Raw genomic sequence first — 20455 nt, 5'->3', positions numbered from 1 at the left:
TGCGGTGGACTTCGGATGTGTGTGTCCTCTTACACCTCAAAGCACCTGCTGTTGTCTCTCTTGGAGGCGAAAAACAACCGCCGTTGACGTCCCCGAAGCTCGCGCCTTTGGTCAATTTGGGAATTGTATTTGTTATGTACTGAAGTTCTCACCCTGGGCCAGCAGGGGGATACTGTAGATAGTTTTCATTCAGGTCCACATATGCAAATAAGGGATCGAAAGTGATGTTCAGTGATTGGATGGTTACAGAAAATGGTTACTGTTGCGTTGTAGTGGAGCTCTATATAAGCAGGCTGGCTGAACCCTTCAGTTCAGTTCTGTTCTGGGCCTGTGAATAAACAAGAGCTGTTTGAAGAATCGCTGTGTCGTCTGATATGTTCACCCACAACTTAACCGTATTCTTTTGCAGGAGATCCCGAGCCGAAGCTCCCAGCATCACAGAAGGCGGCAGCCTCCCAGGTGCCGGCAGGATTTCCCGACGGAAGAGTCGGCGGCGGATGACCTGTCCGAACCCTCGGGAGATCAACCAGGCCTTGGCCTCCATCACCTTGGGAGATCTGAACCGATCCTGCACCCTGGATGAGCTGATCGAAAAATGCCTTCGCTCCTTTGGTAAACCGGAGAGAGGCAAAGGCAGGGGCGGTTGAGGGATTGGGGCCTTTCCCCTGGACCAGGCATTTGGTGGGGCTGCTGTGACTTTTTCTGCAGTCCCCTGATGCGAAGGAACCTGGTAGTGTTCCAGCCACCAAGAGGGAAAAGGCTTTGGGCTTAATTCCCAGTCTGACCACCAAAAGAATATCTGGGCAACCTCTTGTTCCCCCGTCTCTAAGCCAGTTTCCTTGGTTCCTTCAACCAGAATATTCCCTCTGTCAGAGTCGAGTAAATTTCAAAAATGTTGCTGTTAAGCAAGCAAACAAACCTAATGCACAACACATTTGTGATAGTTCTGCACGCACCCCAACAGCCAAAGACTCCAGGGGTGCCAGTGTTTACCCAGGGCTTGGTTTCCTTGCAAATATACTGTGATATTTGTAGGATGTTGTTGTTGTTTAGTAATTTAGTCGTGTCCGACTCTTCGTGACCCCATGGACCAGAGCACTCCTGTCTTCCACTGCCTCCCGCAGTTTGGTCAAACTCATGTTTGTAGCTTCAAGAACACTGTCCCACCATCTCGTCCTCTGTTGTCCCCTTCTCCTTGTGCCCTCCATCTTTCCCAACACCAGGGTCTTTTCCAGGGAGTCTTCTCTTCTCATGAGGTGGCCAAAGTACTGGAGCCTCAGCTTCAGGATCTGTCCTTCCAGTGAGCACTCAGGGCTGATTTCCTTCAGAATGGATCGGTTTGATCTTCTTGCAATCCATGGGACTCTCAAGACTCTCCTCCAGCACCATAATTCAAAAGCATCCATTCTTCGGCGATGAGCTTTCTTTATGGTCCAGCTCTCACTTCCATACATCACTACTGGGAAACCATAGCTTTTACTATACAGACCTTTGTTAGCAAGGTGATGTCTCTGCTTTTTAAGATGCTGTCTAGGTTTGTCATTTTAGGTTTTATTTACACACACACACACACACACACACACACACACACACACATATATACAACCTGATCATAGGATGGAAGGGCTCACAGCATTAACACTCCAACAGGTCTTGCCTCCCCGTCAAAAGTTTTGGGTCAAGACATGTTTCCGTTTCTCTAGCACCAGCAAAAACTCACTCTCACACAGCTCCACCCCCCCCCCCAGCCTGTTTGGTCTCCCTCTAGAGTCTAGGATGGTGTGGCATCTAGCCAGGTGAGGTGGGGAAAGTCCTACTCATCTGTCTCTATGGCAACAGGCCAACCACTTTGGACATGTAAATGGCAGTACTTAGCTGGCCAGCAACGGCCATTATCTTGCAAAGGAACTAATAGGACTGGTTCAATGGGTTTCCTGTTATAGATGCTAGCCTTGTAGTCACAGGGTCACAGGTTTGGAGAATACCCACAGGTGAATGAATGAATTTTATTATTACGGTCACAGACCAGTTCCGTCTCACTTACGATATCAGGAAAACCATAAAACACAACAGGAATACATAGAATTGCAATTGGGTGTAACAGAGACAATTCAGATATAGCGGCAGTTGAAAATATATATTAGAATCATAGAATCATAGAGTTGGAAGAGACCACAAGGGCCATCGAGTCCAACCCCCTGCCAAGCAGGAAACACCATCAGAACACTCCTGACATATGGTTGTCAAGCCTCTGCTTAAAGACCTCCAAAGAAGGAGACTCCACCACACTCCTTGGCAGCAAATTCCACTGTCGAACAGCTCTTACTGTCAGGAAGTTCTTCCTAATGTTTAGGTGGAATCTTCTTTCTTGTAGTTTCCAAGAAAGAAGTCTTGATCACTAAAATGATCACTAAAATCTTGATCTTGATCACTAAAATATAACCCAAAATTGTCATTTAAAACCTTAATCATTTTGTTCCCTAAGTTTTATGGCAGACGCACAGAATTTGGCCGCCCTTAGCGTGATCTCTAGATCCTTGTCCTCTTCCAGGAGTTTTAGACGTTGAAGTTTGGACCCGTTTGGAGATTTTTGTATAACAGGAGTATTATCCAGGCAGACCACCCAGTGGGGTGAGGTTACTGTATCTTGGGATGATATCAACCATCCTTCAGATTGATAAACCAGATTGACAAACCCCCTTCGATTCCAGTCCTGTTCTTCTCCCCTCCTGCCCTCAATTGTGTCTCACCCTTTCCTCTCCCCCTCTAGATTTGGATGGAAACCTCTGCACCAGCGACTTCATGGTGAACATGACACTGACGGCGCACAGCTGGCTGGTATCGTCTGCAGAGTTGGCCCGCCTCCTCCTCACTTCATATCCTTTCGGAGGTAGCGCTGAGCTGCTTCGGCCGCAACACGGAAAACGTCTCCTTGGTCGTGCTTGGTCCTTCCTCATACTCAAAGGAAAGGGTGCATCTCTTGCAATGAGGGAGAAGGTTTCAGGAGTGGGACACTCTAGACTGTTCTCCTTGTCCCCCTGCCCCCTGTGTTGTAAATAAAAATCTGCCCTTTTCCCTTATGGGGTATCCAAGAGCCCATATAGAGTCCTTACATAGGTTCCCTATTGGTAGGAGAAAATAACAGAGGCCAACCAGAGAATATTGAGAAGCAAAGCAGCTAGTAAGCTTGATCTTTATTGATCTGTTGCAACAGGGTGCTCCTCTCACTCGCAGGAAAGGAGGAGGACCCACAAAAATGCTGTGCAAGGGCTTATAAAGACTTTTGAAATTCCCATCCTGTAGATCAAGACCACCCCCAGAAACATCATACACACATCACAGAAGGGGTGTAACTTAAGACCACCCCTCAGATACATCACAGGAAAGGTGGTCTTAAAACAGAAATTTCAATACTGTTTTTCTCTTATCCTTGTTTATTTCCTGTCTGGCAGGTTACTTGATTGGATTGCCTGGGGTGCCTGGCCAGTCTTTTGTAGTGATAAATACTTAGTTCCTGGGCCACGTCACAGGCTCACACCCTATTCAAAATAAAAAAATTCCTTCCTGTAGCACCTTAAAGACCAACTAAGTTAGTTCTTGGTATGAGCTTTCGTGTGCATGCACACTTCTTCAGATACACTGAAACAGAAGTTACCAGATCCTTCTATATATTGAGAAGGTGGGGAGGGGTATTACTTAGAAGGGTGGTGGGAATCGGAGATTGGCAGATAGCTGAGATGAGCCTGTTGACGACTCTTAACGACTGTAATAGTTCTTACAGGAAAAGGCAAGGGGTGAGAAGGTGAGAAATGGCTTAGTCATGTATAATGAGATAAGAATCCGATGTCTCTGTTCAGACCAGGTTTCTCCATTGTTTTAAGTTTGGTAATGAGTTGTAATTCAGCAGCTTCTCTTTCCAGTCTATTTCTGAAATTTTTACTACAAAGGAATTTCAGAAATAGACTGGAAAGAGAAGCTGCTGAATTACAACTCATTACCAAACTTAAAACAATGGAGAAACCTGGTCTGAACAGAGACATCGGATTCTTATCTCATTATACATGACTAAGCCATTTCTCACCTTCTCACCCCTTGCCTTTTCCTGTAAGAACTATTACAGTCGTTAAGAGTCGTCAACAGGCTCATCTCAGCTATCTGCCAATCTCCGATTCCCACCACCCTTCTAAGTAATACCCCTCCCCACCTTCTCAATATATAGAAGGATCTGGTAACTTCTGTTTCAGTGTATCTGAAGAAGTGTGCATGCACACGAAAGCTCATACCAAGAACTAACTTAGTTGGTCTTTAAGGTGCTACAGGAAGGAATTTTTTTATTTTGACTATGGCAGACCAACACGGCTACCCATCTGTAACTGGAACCCTATTCAAACACAGACATACCCTTAAGACAGGATTTGTGAAGGAAAAGACAATGGGGAGGCTTTTCCACTTTGACCTTGCAGAGAAAACATTTGGTCAGTTTAGGAATCAAAATGGTTCCAGGTTGGCCTTCCTCTGCTGATCTATGTGCTTGGTTGGTACACTTATGAACATTACCATATATCTAAGACCATAAAATTCCTATCACACCTGCTAGCCTCTGCCAGAGTTGACAACCTCTGGCAAGGTCAAAGGCAGTGCATTTACTTCTTAACCCATGAGAGTTCCCTACAAAACCCTCTGATTTACATTGAAGAGATAGCAAATAATTAATAATAATAATAACAATAACAATAACAATAACAATAAGAATAATAATAATAATAATAATAATAATAATTTATTTATACCCCATCCATCTAGCTGGGTTTCCCCAGCCACTCTGGGCGGCTCCCAACAAAATATTAATATTACTGCTACTACTACTACTACTACTACTACTACTACTGTGGGTTAAACCACAGAGCCTAGGGCTTGCTGATCGGAAGGTCGGCGGTTTGAATCCCCGTGACAGGGTAAGCTCCCGTTGCTCAGTCCCTGCTCCTGCCAACCTAGCAGTTCGAAAGCACATCAAACTGCAAGTAGATAAATAGGTACCGCTCCGGCGGGAAGGTAAACGGCGTTTCTGTGCGCTGCTCTGGTTCGCCAGAAGCAGCTTAGTCCTGCTGGCCACATGACCCGGAAGCTGTATGCCGGCTCCCTCGGCCAATAAAGTGAGATGAGCACCACAACCCCAGAGTCATCACGACTGGACCTAACGGTCAGGGGTCCCTTTACCTTTACCTTTTACTACTATTATTACTACTACTACTACTACTAATAATAATAATAAAGGGCTGCCTTCAGATGTCTTCTAAAAGTCAGAGAGTTGTTTATTTCTTTGACATCTGACGGGAGAGCGTTCAACAGGACGGGCACCACCACCGAGAAGGCCCTCTGCCTGGTTCCCTGTAACCTCACTTCTCGCAATGAGGGAACTGCCAGAAGGCCCTCGGCGCTGGACCTCAGTGTCCGGGCAGAACAATGGGGATGAAGACTCTCCTTCAGGTTTACAGGACCGAGGCCGTTTAGGGCTTTAAAGGTCAACACCAACACTTTGAATTGTGCTCGGAAACACCCGGCGCCATTGCCCACCAATCTGAGAGGGGTGAAACCTTAACTCAGTTTGCTACCTACCAAGAAGCATCTCAGAAGAAACAGCCAGAGCGCCAGTTGAGGATCTGCCACTTCATCCGGTATAAACTCCCACCCCCTTTCCTCCCCTTTGCCCCCAGATCCTGCCTGGGTACCCGTCTCCCCGAGTTTCTTGTAGATCCAGACTGACCCTCTCCCCTCTGGCTTCAGTTACTGGCTCCTCAACTACCCAGAGGCCTTTCACCTGGACCCACACCTGGAGGAGGCTATTGCAGAGATCTTGGAGGTGGTGAGGAAAGAGGGCCAAGGGGAACACAGTCACCTGCTGAACACCTCTGGCACGTGAGTTCGAGAGATTCTCAAAGCCATGAAAGTGCCTATATTCCCCTATGCATTCCAATTCTGTATAGACTTTTTGATTAGAGCAGCCCTGGATTGATGCAGGAATACATGAAGAAATATGGTGTTGAAGCAGTTAACAATTGTTAAGTGTGTAAGGACAAAAGAAGTCGTCATAATTTAACAGTTTTCATGTTATTTCATTTTGTCAAAGCAACTGGAAAAAATATTATGATGGGAAGATCTCACACAGGTGAAGGGAAGCAGTGGGGAGGAAGGGAGGGTTAGGTTGAATCTGGGAAATAAAATAATATATGGCACAGCAAAGGATATAATATTATAATATAATATAATATAATATAATATAATATAATATAAATAATATAATATAATAGGTTCTTATAGAATAGTAATATATTGTAACCAGAATAGAAGTTCAAAAGGGGAAGTAAATGTATTTTTAGTATTTTCATCATTGTAATAGTTATTATTATTTCTTATCGGTAGAAGGCAGTTAATTTAGGCTTCTTCGTTTTGCTGTCTGTATAATTTTCTTAAGTCAATAATAAAAAAAAGAAACTGCATCTCCCATCCCGGCCCGCCCCCCCCCCCCATTTTTTAAATTTTTTTTTTAAGACCCTCCTTCCATCCCAGAACAGCAAATGGACCCCAGGAGTCCATTTTCCCAGTCTCCCGCTCCTTCCTGTCTTCCACATCTCCACTGTGAGTAATTTACCACGCTCCTCAGACCAAACTGCGTTTCCAGTCAAGGGTTTCGCTAAGCATTGAAGCTGGTGGCGCTGTGGTCCAAAGCACCGAGCCTCTTGGGCTTGCTAGTCACAAGGTTGGCGGTTTGAATCCATGCAACAGGGTGAGCTCCTATTGCTCGGTCCCAGCTCCTGCCAACCTGGCAGTTTGAAAGCATGCCAGTGCAAGTAGATAAATAGGTACCACTGCAGCGGGAAGGTAAACAGCGTTTCCATGCGCTCTGATTTCCGTCGCGGTATTCCGTTGTGCCAGAAACGGTTTAGTCATTACCCGAAAATCTACCTGTGGACAAACGCCAGCTCCTTCGGCCTGAAAGTGGAGATGAGTTCTGCACCCCATAATCAAATTCTACTAGATTTAACTGTCCAGGGGTCCTTTACCTTTACTACCTCTAAGCAAGCAGAGTATTCAGCATCTAACTTGGTGTTCTGGCCTTGCTTCCTTCTCCAGGATGACCCGGACGTGGACCCGATCCCTTAGCTGCCAAAGCAGCCCCGGCTCTGGCAAGAAGAGGAAAGTGTCCCTGCTTTTTGATCACCTCGACGCAGGAGAGTTGGCCAACCACCTCAGTTACCTGGAGTTCAAGGCATTCTGCCGTCTCTCGGTAGGGATCAGCCGACACTTAGGTTCTGCAGCGGTGGAAGATTAGAAATTCAGTCAGTCTGTCTGTTTTATTGCATATAGCCAAAGGCTGCCGCAATGTACACAGAATCATTCAACAATTAAAAGAAAGTATACTGGATTAATAGGGATGCGGGTGGCGCTGTGGGTTAAACCACAGAGCCTACGACTAGCTGATCAGAAGGTCAGCAGTTCAAATCCCGCGACAGGGTGAGCTCCCGTCTTTCGGTCCCAGCTCCTGCCCACCTAGCAGTTCAAAAGCACGTCAAAGTGCAAGTAGATAAATAGGTACCACTCTGGCGGGAAGGTAAACGGCGTTTCCGTGCGCTGCTCTGGTTTGCCAGAAGCGGCTTAGTCCTGCTGGCCACATGACCCAGAAGCTGTACACCGGCTCCCTCACCCAGTAAAGCAAGATGAGCACCGCAACCCCAGAGTCGGTCACGACTGGACCTAATTGTCAGGGGTCCCTTTACCTTTACCTCATACTGGATTAATACAAAAAACTTAAAACATTTATATTATCAAGATATTACCTACTCTAAACAGAGCTATAGAAGTACCTTAATATGCAAGTTAGGACATTAAACAATAAAATTTACAAGCTAAAATTATCACATGGACACTGATAAATTAAAAAATGTTAATTAATACAATGTGCAATTATATTCAGAGTTTGATGATAAAGATAGAATATAGCTTGATGTAGATAGGGTCAAATAAATTCATCTCCTTCACAGTTGGTGGCTACCTTGGCTATATAATTTGCTCTAATGTTCCTAGCGGCAGTTGCAAAGAGTGCTACACGCCAGGTCACATACTTATCTGTGTCTGCGAGGAAATATAAAATCATGTCAGAGGGGTTCTGGCCAGAGGACCTTGTCATTAGAGGTGCTAAAAATCTGGTTTAGAGTTCAACAGATGGACAACACTAGGCTAGCAAAAAAATGCCTGATTGAGCTCTCTGATGGATTACCCCTTAAAAACTGGGTACATCACGCTGCCCAACTGATGGGCAAATATGACCTCTCAGTGACCGAGATAAAAGAATTTCCCTTATATTCCCAGATTAGAAATTGTTGCAGAGATGGGTCGTGTCAAGGGCTGGAGGAGGAATGGTGCCCCCCCCCCCTGAACCTTCCTGAGAACAGAAGGGACAGTATAGACTTAGAACTGCGGTTTGCAGAAGGTCATAGTTCAGAGGCTGCAGAGGGGAGAAGCTGGGAAATATTGGGAGAGGAAGAAGAAGAAACCCTAGGGGAGAGACAGCTGACAGATTCAGTGTCTTTGGAAAGCATTCCTGACCCCCCCCCCAGGACCAGGTGGGCATTGAGAGTAGGAGAACAGAAGGCTCAGAGGCAGAAAGCTGAGATCAGCCGGTGCAAGGGTGACGTACAATAGGCCACCAGATGTCAAAGAGAAAAATAACTACCAAACTTTTAGAAGACATCTGAAGGCAGCCCTGTTTAGGGAAACTTTTAATGTTTAATAGGTTATTGTATTTTAGTGTTCTGTTGGAAGCTGCCCAGAGCGACTGGGGAAACCCAGCCAGATGGGCGGGGTATAAATAATAAATTATTATTATTATTATTATTATTATTATTATTATTATTACAATGATCAGTGCAGATCACCATGTGTTAAGTGCCCTTAGGAAACTACAGTTCCCAGAATCCTTTGGCAGCAGCCACCACTCTTTAAAGTGGTATCACAGTGCTTTAAACGCAACGTGTGAATGTGGCTGTACGGCTGTCTTTATACAGTCATAACTCGGGGTACAGACGCTTCAGGTTGCGTTTTTTTGGGTTGCAGACCGCCGAAACCCGGAAGTACCGGAACGGGTTAGTTCTGGGTTTCGGCGGTCGCACATGTGCAGAAGCACTGAATTGCAACCTGTGCATGGGCAGACATGGGTTGCGAATGTCGCCACCAGAAAGAAGAGGACTACCAGGAAGACTGGAAGAAATTCAAAGACTATTTGAACAAATATTCTAATATTAAAGATATGTAACCACTTGAAAGAACCAATCAGGCCTAGGATTAAATTAGACTTAAATATATAAATAAGTAAATGTACTATGAGAAAGGTAAAGAAACTGGAATACGACTGTAATATTGTTTTACGAAATAATGATATTGGAAACTGCTACATTCAAATTAAGAGGAAATTCAGATGGAGGAGATTAGAGGAAGTCAAGCAAAATGTTTATGAAAATAGATTTTAATTAATTAACTGAGTTTCTTTTTTCCTGTTTATGTATTTTAAGTTATTCTTTTCCCCCCTTCTTTTTCACCTTTCTATTGTGTTGTCGTATTTTTTTTCTTTTCTTTTGTTATGTCTATTGATGAAAATTAATAAATATTATTGGCCAAAAAAAAGACATGGGTTGCGAAATGTGCATTCTGCACGGATCACGTTCGCAACCCGAGCGTCCACTGTATTGGCAACTGCAGGCAGCCAGGGCTGTTAAAACAGAAATTAAGATGCTACAGTGGATGTTTCAGTGAAGTTCCCTTCCTCCACCCACCCCTGTCCATCCTTGCTTGGTCACCTTTCTGTTAGTGGCCTTTTTGGGTTTCTGCAGCAGAGATCCCACCCCAAATTACACATCTCCGATTGCAGCGAAGTCAAACCTCGTGAAATGGCCGTCCCTGTCACTCCCCTCTGTCCCAGCAAGAGATTGTGCGAGATCAGACCAGAAGCTGGGGCTTGCCTTACTCTAATCTTTCTACCTCTTTGGGTGTTGGGGGTTGAATTCCGCCACTGGTCTGGGGGAAGATAAAATAATGACATATTTCTTTGTTCCGTTTCTGCCCCCATCCCTCCTTCCAAATGGAACCCAGGGTGGCAGACGTATCCCTAGCATGAAAAAAAACACCCACATTTTAAAAAGCATTCTAAAACATTTTCCTAAACAGTTATTTTAAGGTTGCATTTGCAGAACCAGGTGGTCTCCTGGTGCATTTAGAATTTCAGTCCTACCCTTCAAAGGAGGCAGGTACTTCTTCCATGGCACCAGGTGACTTTCCTTGATGGCTATGGTCAACCTCAACTGTTAAGGCAGCAGGTCATGCTTGTGTAAAAGATCTACACTGGCTTCCAGCATGTTTCTGAGCACAATTTTAATGTGTTGGTGTTGACCTTTAAAGCCCTAAGCGGCCTCGGACCTGTATACCTGAAGGAGCATCTCCACCCCTATTGTTCAGCCTGGACACTGAGGTCCAGCTCCGAAGGCCTTCTGGCAGTTCCCTCCCTAAGAGAAGTGAGGTTACAGGTAACCAGGCAGAGGGTCTTCTCGGTGGTGGCGCCCGCCCTGTGGAACGCCCTCCTGTCAGATGTCAAGGAAATAAACAACTACAGTGGTACCTCGGGTTACAGACGCTTCAGGTTACAGACTCCGCTAACCCAGAAATAGTACCTCAGGTTAAGAACTTTGCTTCAGGATGAGAACAGAAATTGTGTGGCGGCAGCGGGAGGCCCCATTAGCTAAAGTGGTACCTCAGGTTAAGAACAGTTTCAGGTTAAGAACAGACCTCTGGAACGAATTAAGTTCTTAACCCGAGGTACCAATGTATCTGACTTTTAGAAGGCATAAGAAAGCAGGGAGGTTTTTGATATTTGATGTTTTACTGTGGTTTTATAATTTGTTGGAAGCTGCCCAGAGTGGCTGGGGGAATCCAGTCAGATGGGCAGCATAATAAATAAATAATAATAATAATACCACAAATATAATTTCCCCAGATGATCTCATTGATCTCGCATATCTCTAAGGAGGGAATTGTGGTCTGTAGATCTAATCCGTTCCCAGAAGTGGGATTTGAGGGCGCTGCTCTCAGGTCCCTGCAGTTAGGAAAGCTGTCTGGTCGAGGGTCTCGTACAGAGAGGCCACCAAACCAGGTGCGCTAGGAAGAGAAGCTGCAGGAGCTAGTAAGCTCCCCTTGAAACCCCTGAGAGGGTCTGCCCTGTGGCAGATCGCTAACAACGTGCTTCTCAGAAGACATCTCTTTCCCCCACTTGATTTCGCTTACCGGGGAAAACCAAAGGAAGTACATCATGTATCATTAGCTAAGAGAATTCGCTACCCACAAGATGTAGCGATGGCTTATTAGACAAATTCGCAGAAGCCTCTGAGACGGTCTATCTCATTGGGTGGTGTGGCCATCCGCTTTGCACCCCTTTTTGCCTAATTCCCCGATGGGCCACTGATGAAAAGGGATCCCTGCATTTAGACGAGAGATGGGGAGAATTTGCCAGAGTTCTCATTCAAAGGCAAACCAAACATAGGAAGAAATTTCTGGCAGTAAGAGCAGTCCGAAAGTGGACCAGATTCCCTCGGGAGGTGGTGGACTCTCCTTCCTTGGACACTGGATGGCTACCTGCCATGGATGCTTTGGGGGAGATTCCTGCATTGCAAGAGGTTAGACTAGATGACCCTTTTGCAATTCGTGCTTCTCTGAATTTTGCAGTGCAGTTCTGCAGTCAAGTAACGCGTACAACAAGGCATAGACTGCATTTAGGGTTAAGCATCCCTAAAAATGCTCTGAAATAATGAATTATTTTAGGGAAATCACATTGGGAAAATGCACACATTTTTTAGGCGCTATTGCATGCAAACATTTGCACATTAGATCTTCACGCTAAAATGCTGGTGAGTTTTCGGCATTTAAAAAAGAAATGTCAAACTGGTGTGAAAATGCAGATAACTGAAGACTGGAAAATCGGGGCACAGAACAGATTTGGCCATTCCTAATTTAGATAGACAATTTTTCTTCTAGTAAGACTTTATTTTTTATTATTTTTTTAAAAATATTTCTCCCTGTTATGTGTTGGGCAGTACTTGGATTTCCAGAATTACGTGCTGCGGGGGTCAGTGCGGGGCAGTCCAGCCCTGGAGCGGGCCATCGCCTTGTGCAACAGCATCTCCCAGTGGGTGCAGGTCATGGTCCTCAACCGACCCACGCCCCAGCAGAGGGCGGAAGTATTCACCAAATTCATCCGTGTGACTCTGGTAAGCAAGTTCGCCGCCTGCTTTGCTGGAAGAAGGGGGTGACAGCAGAAAGGGGGGCTGAAGGGGTGCAAAACCCTGTGCAGAGCTCACGTTCCTTATGCTGTGCATCGGAGGAGACCATCTCTACCCATATACTTGCTGGCTAGAGGAGAAAGTTCCTCTGAGCATGTTCAGAGCACGGCCTCCCTCTGCGATCATCGCAGCGAGTGATCCAACGTGGCTTAGTTTTAAAGGTAAAGTGACCCCTGACCATTAGGTCCAGTCGCGGACGACTCTGGGGTTGTGGCACTCATCTCACTTTACTGGCCGAGGGAGCCGGCGTACAGCTTCCGGGTCATGGGGCCAGCATGACTAAGCCGCTTCTGGCGAACCAGAGCAGCGCACGGAAACGCCGTTTACCTTCCCGCCGGAGCGGTACCTATTTATCTACTTGCACTTTGACGTGCTTCCGAACTGCTAGGTTGGCAGGAGCAGGGACCGAGCAACGGGAGTTCACCCCGTCACAGGGATTTGAACCACCGACCTTCTGATCGGCAAGTCCTAGGCTCTGTGGTTTAACCCACAGCGCCACCCGTGTCCCTGGGAGAGTTTTAAATCCTGACAAATGAAGGTTGGGGGACGAGGAGATATGCGTTTGTATTTTTAAAAGATGGCTCCCATGAAATGCTGGTGATTCTTCCTGCCCCTCCTCTCACCCCTCTGTGTTTTCCTCCACTACTTGCAGAAGTTAAGACAACTGCAGAACTTCAGCACCCTCATGGCCATTGTGGGGGGGCTTTGCCACAGCGCCATTGCCCGCCTCAAAGACACCCACGCGCTTCTGCCTTCTGAGATCACTAAGGTAGGAACTTTGTTGGGGGGGTGTGGAGAAGAGAGGGAATAATTTAGCCTTGGGAACAGGAGTGGGGAGGTATGTTAGAGAGGGAGTCAGGCGCTGTTTCCTTCCAAGTGTGGAAGCCCTCGGGTTCGGCAGCCAAAATAGCACTTTCAAAATCTACCAGAAGAGGCAGGAGGAAATGGGAGCAGTTCTCTCAGCAAGGGCCGGCTCTACCATTAGGCAGAGCAAAGTGTCCACCTCTGGCAGCGCAAGGGAAGAAGAGTGCCGCACTGGCCCAAGGTGTTTTGCTGCCCGAGGCGAAGCAGCGAATGGTGTGTTATCCGCCCCCACAGCCCAGTTATTTTGTCACACACGGCAGAAAATTCTGAAAACACCTCTTCCCTTCTCTGACTGAAATAAAATAATTGCAAACTAAACGTCCACTAGATAATTGAAAATTTTTCACACCAAACGTTTTAAGCACCCTGAAACCACTTTTAACAGACATGGCTTCTCCACAAAGAGTCCTGGGAACTATAGTTTGTTTAGGGTGCTGAGAGTTGCTGAGTGTTCCCAGGACTCTTTTGGGTGAAGCCATGACAGGTAAAGTGGTATCAAAGCTCTTTAAAGGTACGGCGTGGTTGTGGCCGATTTGCTTTCTTTTCGTGTTACCCAAAATCTTCTGCCTGGCATGGCTGCCTGTGCTGGCCCTGGGGGGGGGGGGGTTACCGTGAGGTGTGGTCGGAGTCCGGTCCTGGGTGGAGGGTCTGGAGTCTGTCCACCAAGAGTGAAGCGGGGTCCAAAGCAAGAAGCAGGGCATGGTCGGGAACTCCGGAAGAACAGGTCTGGGTTCTGGCAGAAACAAGTTTCCAACGATGTTACTCCCGCAACCTGGGACCGGGCTGACTGACCTTTATCTTCTCTGAGGCCAGGGGCGGCCCCGGCCCACAGGTGACCCACCTTTCCTGGCCTTAAGGGGAGCACTCCTTCTGAGAGAACCCAGTTCCCTCCGCCTCTCTGCCCTTCGCCTCTGCAGCTCAGGAGAGGCTGGAGGGTTATTGGACCCAGGGGCAGCTTCACCTTCCCCTGACAGGGCTGGGAGAGGCGCACATGCAGGCAATGGGTCCTCAACCACCTCTGGAGTCCGAGTGGATACATCTGGTGTCTGCTCCTGAGGATCCAGCACAGGTGCAGACCCTTCAGATTCAAGCCCCTGCCCCGGCTCAACTGGCCCTGGAGGCGGGGACTCCTGTGCAGGCTGGGACTCCTCAGGTTCAGCTTCTGAATCAGATTCCCTGGCCATCACACTGCCCAATGGTAGGGCTGGCCCCGAGAGAGCAGACAGAGGTGTGTGCCATGAGATCTGCACCTGCTAAGATAGCTGGTTGTCCTCAGGTGTGGTGGCAGGCACATTGCCAGTGTTGAAGTAAGATTTCCCTGCCGGTCTGGTTCGTTTTCGTACACTGAATGGTGAAGGCACCATTTTGCCATCCGCCTTGGGTGGAAAAGCCTTTTGGGCTGACCCTGCCCTTACCCTCTGACCACAACATCCTCTTTGATGTTGCTTCCTTCTTGCCCCCAGACGCTGTCCGAGATGACAGTATTGCTCTCCTCGTGTGGCAACTACAGAACGTACCGACGGGTTTATGCCGACTGCGATGGCTTCAAGATTCCCATCGTCGGCGTCCACCTCAAGGACCTGGTGACTTTGCACGAGGCCATGCCCGACCACGTGGATGGCGGGCGGCTCAACTTAAGCAAGCTGCAGAGTTTGTACGAGCCGGCGAGGGAACTCCGGGTTCTGCAACAAGCCAGCCCTCCGTTCGAAGCCAACAAAGATCTGGTGCACCTACTCACGGTAAGAAACGGATAACCTAAGTCGTGAGGAGGAGGAAATAGAAACTGTGGGGTTGGGCACATATGTACGTGTGTGCCAGACGTCCAGGGATGCTCGTGCAGCCCCCGCTAGGATGGGACAAAATGCCCCCGCCGTAGCTAATGCAGCCACCGACTTGAATGGATCGGGTTGCATCCACCCTATGCATTTAAAGCACTCTTGTGCCTCTTTAACAGTCGTGGCTTCCCCCAGAGAATCCTGGGAGCTGTAGTTTAAGGGTGCTGAGAGTTGCTAGGAGACGCTGCTAATTCCCCCCACCCTGAGCTATAATTCCCAAAGCGGTTCCACAATCAATCCCTATTTCCTTTTTTAATATATTTTTATTAGGTTTTTTAACATATCATTTCCAACATTCATATAACATAATTTATTATCTTATACAATGTTTTTTACTTCCGTCAGCTCCTCTGGTGATTTCCCGTTTTTATCACTTATTCCACATTTCCTAATTTTCCTATTCCTCTTATTTATCATTAACAAATATTTCTCTTCCTAGTCTTTTTTTGCAATATTTCAAATAATCCTCCTTACAAAACTTCTTGCGCCATCTGTTCATTACAATTACTTTCCAAATAGTTCATATATCCAAATAGTCCAGTCTTCTGAGAATCTCTGGTCCTGCAGGTTTCGAATCCTTCCTGTTGGTTTATCTAGCCCTGCATAGTCCATCAGTTTCATCCTCCATTCTTCTTTCGTCGGTAGTTCTTTTTGTTTCCATTTTTCCAATCAATCCCTATTTCGAGGGAACTCCATGAGGCAGGATAGACACCTCAGTACCCTTAAACTACGTCTCCCAATATTCTTTTTTTTGGGGGGGGGGGTTCCATTAGCTCAATTGGTTAGAGCGTCATTCTGATAATGCCAAGGTTGTGAGTTTGATCCCATTGTGGTAGAATGGGCCACCATGTTGCATCAGTTAGGACAAGAAGGCAGAATGCCATGACGGCAACCGTCGCCTAGCAACCGCAGCCGGAGGCAGGAAGTGTTGCGGTTGCCTAGCGGCCTGGCTGCCACTGGTGCCGTGCGTGGCCCTCGGAGTACGTTCACGTGTGACTCAGTAACCACAACCTCTGGGTTGCCTAGCAGCCATGACTGTGGGGAAATTGAGCCACGCCGGTTGAAGCTGTGGGGCCTAGCAGCAGGCCTCTTTGCGGCCTAGTAAACAAGCTGCCCTCACGTAGCCTCCTCTGGCTCCTCATGCAATGCGTCGCCTAGCAACCACCGACTTCTGTGCTGCTTAGCAACCGGACCAGGGAGCAGGGCGGGGGGATTAGTGTCAGTGTTTGTTAAAAAAAAGGGGGGTTCTGACCTCCCTTTGTTGCCTCAGCCTGGTCCTCGGACCCTTGTCGGCGTAAAAGAGTCCACGAGAAAAGTATCCTTGCAGAGTATTTTCTGCTTTTATTCTTAAAAGTCTTTCTGCAAAAGCGACTGACCAACTGTACACACATCAATACTACCAGCTTTCACTAACCAACCAACCAACCCAACTAACATTTCTCACTCTATATATACAACCCGGTGCAGGCCGCTGACTCATGCTGACCCAGCTTTTTTAAGCATTAAAGAAACAGCGGCCATTTTAGCCGTGACAATTAGCACCTTAAATTATTTAAATTTTATATCTTGCCCTTCCTTCCCAGGGAGACCCGGCCAGCAAGCGGTGGATCAGTGAAAGCATCCAAAATGTGGATGCAGACCAGGAAAGATACCTATTTTAAAAGACTTGTTGGAAGGGGGAGGGCTTCAGTATTACTAATTGTTACTGTTATTGTTATTTTTTATTGTTGTTGTTGTTATACCGCCCTTCACTCATAGATCTCAAGGCAGGTCACAGCCTAAAATTACAATCTACAAAATTACATTTCAATCGGCGCTAGAAAGACAACAGGGATGAACTAGCCAGTTGCCTGGGCCCAGATGGGATAATAGTTTATTCGGGAACTGCCCTACAAGGAGCAGGATTTCCCAGGCATAGCTGAGATCCATCTGTCAAAAACGGCATCCGGGCAGATTTTTCGCTTTATCAGAAGTCTTGTTTCGCTTGTGAATTTCCTTAAAGAAGCTCAGCAACTCAGTCAAAGAAAAAGCTCGACAACTTTTGTGCCCGGATTTTCACTTTTTGAAACATGGCAACCCTAAGCAGTTGTGCGTGGGGACGTAATGGGGAGTTGTGTCAGAACGGTGGTGCGGCGATTCTTCCGAGAACCTCGTACAGACACCAGAGAATGAGTGGAGGGTACAGGAAGCTGTCTATCCACAAGAAACAGCGAGGATAATAATAATAATAATAATAATAATAATAATAATAATAATAATAATTTTTTATTTATACCCCGCCCTTCCCGGTTCAGAAAACCGGGCTCAGGGCGGCTAACAACAAATTTAAAACACTTAATTGATGCGACAAAAAACAGCATAAAATACAGTATAAAACATGAATAACAATAAATTCAGAATTCAAAGATCAATTTAGGGGGGAAATCCATCCAATAAACATTAGATGATCACCAGGGCAAGCTGGCTAAATTAGTCCTACAGATGAGCCCTACAGATTGAATGTGCTTCCCATTCAACACTTGACTTGGGACTCTTGATTGCAGCCGATTCTGGAGGGCAGCCCTTCGCTGCCACTAAGGGTGTGACTTAATGGGACCATTCCCTTGTATAACTTTCCTTTCCTCTCCCAGCTCTCCCTAGACCTCTACTACACGGATGAGGAGATCTACTCCCTCTCGTACGCCCGTGAGCCAAGAGGTTCCAAATCACTGGTAAGAGGGCAGAGAAGGACCAGGGAGCCAAGGAGTTTTTGGGGAGCCTTGGCTCAATCCCATCTATATCTATCTATCTATCTATCTATCTATCTATCTATCTATCTATCTATCTATATCTATCTATCTATCTATCTTTACCGTATTTTTTGCTTATAAGACTCACTATTTCCCTCCTAAAAAGTAAGGGGAAATGTGTGTGCATCTTATGAAGCGAATGCAGGCTGCGCAGCTATCCCAGAAGCCAGAACAGCAAGAAGGATTGCTGCTTTCACTTCACAGCGATCCCTCTTGCTGTTCTGGCTTCTGGGACTCAGAATATTTTTTTGTTTGTTTTCCTCCTCCAAAAACTAAGTGCGTCTTGTGGTCTGGTGCGTCTTATAGAGCGAAAAATACGGTGTGTGTGTGTGTGTGTGTGTGTGTGTGTGGTTTTTATCATTTTCAACAATTATTAAACATACTTTTATACCTTATACATTTTTTTTTTACTTCCACCAATCACATCTGAAAATTTCCCAACCTTTTCACTTAATTTACATTTCTTACGTTCGCTATTACATTTAAATGTCATAACTAATGTCTCTCTTCTTTCTCTTCGTTCCAATATTTCATATATTTCTCCTTACAAAACTTATTGCGTAATTTGGTGATTACAGTGGCTCTTCAAATAGTTCGTATATTTCTTCCAATCTTCTGTAAATCTCTGGTCCCGCAGGTTTTGAATTCTTCCTGCCATTTTATCCAATTCTGCGTAGTCCATTAATTTTGTCTGCTGTTCTTCTTTCGTCAGTATGGCTCAGTCCCATCTCTCACACTTTGTTTGCCCCCCCCCCCTTCACAGCCTCCTACACAGTTCAAGCCCCCCATGGTGGTGGAGTGGGCACCGGGGGTCACTCCCAAGCCTGACCGGATCACCGTCAAGAGGCACGTGCAGCAAATGATTGAGGTAAAAACAAGCCAATGGCAGGGCCAAACAGGCAGCTGGCTACTGGTGTGGTACCTGTTTCTGCTTTTGGCTTTAAATGGCAGTAAAACTGCGGAAACTGCTTCTTTTTCCAATGCTCCCACCAAAAAAGATTGGAAATATGAGTTAACGAACTATGCCGAAATGATCAACTAATTGGAAACCTTAGAAATTAAGATAACGAGTTTAGGGTTATAAAGACCAGGACTAGCCGCCTGAGAAACAGTTTCTACGCAAATGCAATTCTGGTTCTAAACGCAGCATAAGGAGTCTCTACAGTATATTGTATTTTAAAATGGGATTTCAGAGTTTTTAGGGGTTTCTGAATGTTTTATATAGATTTCCAATTTCATTGTTCTGTAAGGGACAATGACGATAAAGATATTGTATAAAAAGAAATTAGGAGTGTTTACTGCATATTTATAAAAGCAATGTACATACATTGGCAGGATTTCAGGGAGCACTTGTAATTTTATGAAGAAAGTATAAAATGGGAAGTTAAGAGAGTTAAGAAGTAATATGGACATACATAAAATAAAATATTGTAAAGGAACCAGGGGCAGGAGTAGAGAGAAGGAGCTAAGCAATCCCATTTTTTGGAATTTTTGGTGATCCAGTATATAGATTTAATAATTTTTTTTTGTTAAAAGACTGATTTTTCTCTGTGAAAACTAATAAAAATATTGAGGGGGAGTGCAAATGGCAGTAAACTCATGCAGCCAAATGGACCCGAACACTTTCCTTTCAGCCAGTGACCTTTCTAAGGACAGCTCTGCACCATGAATTTTAAAAAGCACATCCAATTCATATTTAAAACAAATGATTCCCCTGCCTCAAAGAATCCTGGGAACTGTAGTTCCCCCCTCACAGAGCTATAGTTCCTATAACCCAGGCATAGGCAAACTCTGCCCTCCAGGTGTTTTGGGACTACAATTCCCATCATCCCTGACAACTGGTCCTGTTAGCTAGGGATCATGGGAGTTGTAGTCCCAGAACATCTGGAGGGCTGAGGTTGCCTATGCCTGCTATAACCTGTAACAAACTACAGTTCCCAGAATTCATTGGAGAAAGCCATGTGCTGTCAATGTGCCTCAGAGGTGCTTTAAATGTACAATGTGGATGCGGCCACAGACTCAACCCTTTCTGCCCATAAGCGTGGATCAAAAAGTTGCATAGAAGGATGTCGACTGGCCATAAATAGCAAATCGAAATTGCAAATAAGGCAGATGGTGTGTGCTTTTTAAAGGGGCATGTTGCATATTGCAGGTTGTGTTGTGTTCTGAGGCGTTGCAGTTTGAACTGCACATTATATTTCCACGGGAGTTCCAGGCTGGGTGTGAGTGTGCATGTGTGCGTCACTGCCACAGCTCTCCGCTGTAGCTCTGTAGCACTGGGTAAAGTTTGTTGACTTCTTGGGTTGCTTAGCTTGATTACGGCAGGAACATTTTGCATGACCTAATTGGAGAGAGAGAGGGTATTGCACAGTTATCTACGTGCATTTGTCACCGAACAATTCCGAGATTGCATTGCATGCGTTTGTGCCGAACACTGACATTCTCGACATTTTCGGTCCCTGCCCCACAATCGTCTATTTCTTTTGCGCCGTGTTGTCGGCCAGTGTTCGGTTGAAATTAAGCCGCCTGCCTGCCTGCCTACCACCACCTTTGTCTGTTCTGTCCTTTGTGGCACATTGGGCGGGTG

The 20455-nt window shown here is 46.1% G+C and overlaps 2 protein-coding genes across 2 annotated transcripts in view; one reads left to right on the top strand and one right to left on the bottom strand.

Annotated features, from left to right (window-relative positions):
* The window catches only part of RASGRP4 (RAS guanyl releasing protein 4), a 36229-nt gene that overhangs the window by 7427 nt on the left and 8347 nt on the right, over positions 1-20455 (top strand). Inside the window, exons 2-11 of the mRNA XM_081018766.1 lie at positions 410-612; positions 2771-2876; positions 5613-5675; positions 5785-5916; positions 7132-7285; positions 12135-12308; positions 13033-13149; positions 14708-14983; positions 17710-17790; positions 18632-18736. Of these exons, the coding sequence (XP_080874892.1) occupies positions 410-612; positions 2771-2876; positions 5613-5675; positions 5785-5916; positions 7132-7285; positions 12135-12308; positions 13033-13149; positions 14708-14983; positions 17710-17790; positions 18632-18736 (1411 nt within the window). The remainder of the gene's footprint in view (positions 1-409; positions 613-2770; positions 2877-5612; positions 5676-5784; positions 5917-7131; positions 7286-12134; positions 12309-13032; positions 13150-14707; positions 14984-17709; positions 17791-18631; positions 18737-20455) is intronic.
* FAM98C (family with sequence similarity 98 member C) overlaps positions 19175-20455 on the bottom strand; it is a 28261-nt gene continuing 26980 nt past the window's right edge. Inside the window, exon 9 of the mRNA XM_081019141.1 lies at positions 19175-20209. The gene's annotated coding sequence lies outside the window, so the exon portion shown is untranslated. The remainder of the gene's footprint in view (positions 20210-20455) is intronic.

This window comes from Podarcis pityusensis (assembly GCF_964106645.2).
Source record: "Podarcis pityusensis genome assembly, chromosome: 8".
In the NCBI taxonomy this organism is placed as follows: Eukaryota; Metazoa; Chordata; class Lepidosauria; order Squamata; family Lacertidae; genus Podarcis; species Podarcis pityusensis.
This window is presented reverse-complemented; position numbering and strand designations above follow the sequence as displayed.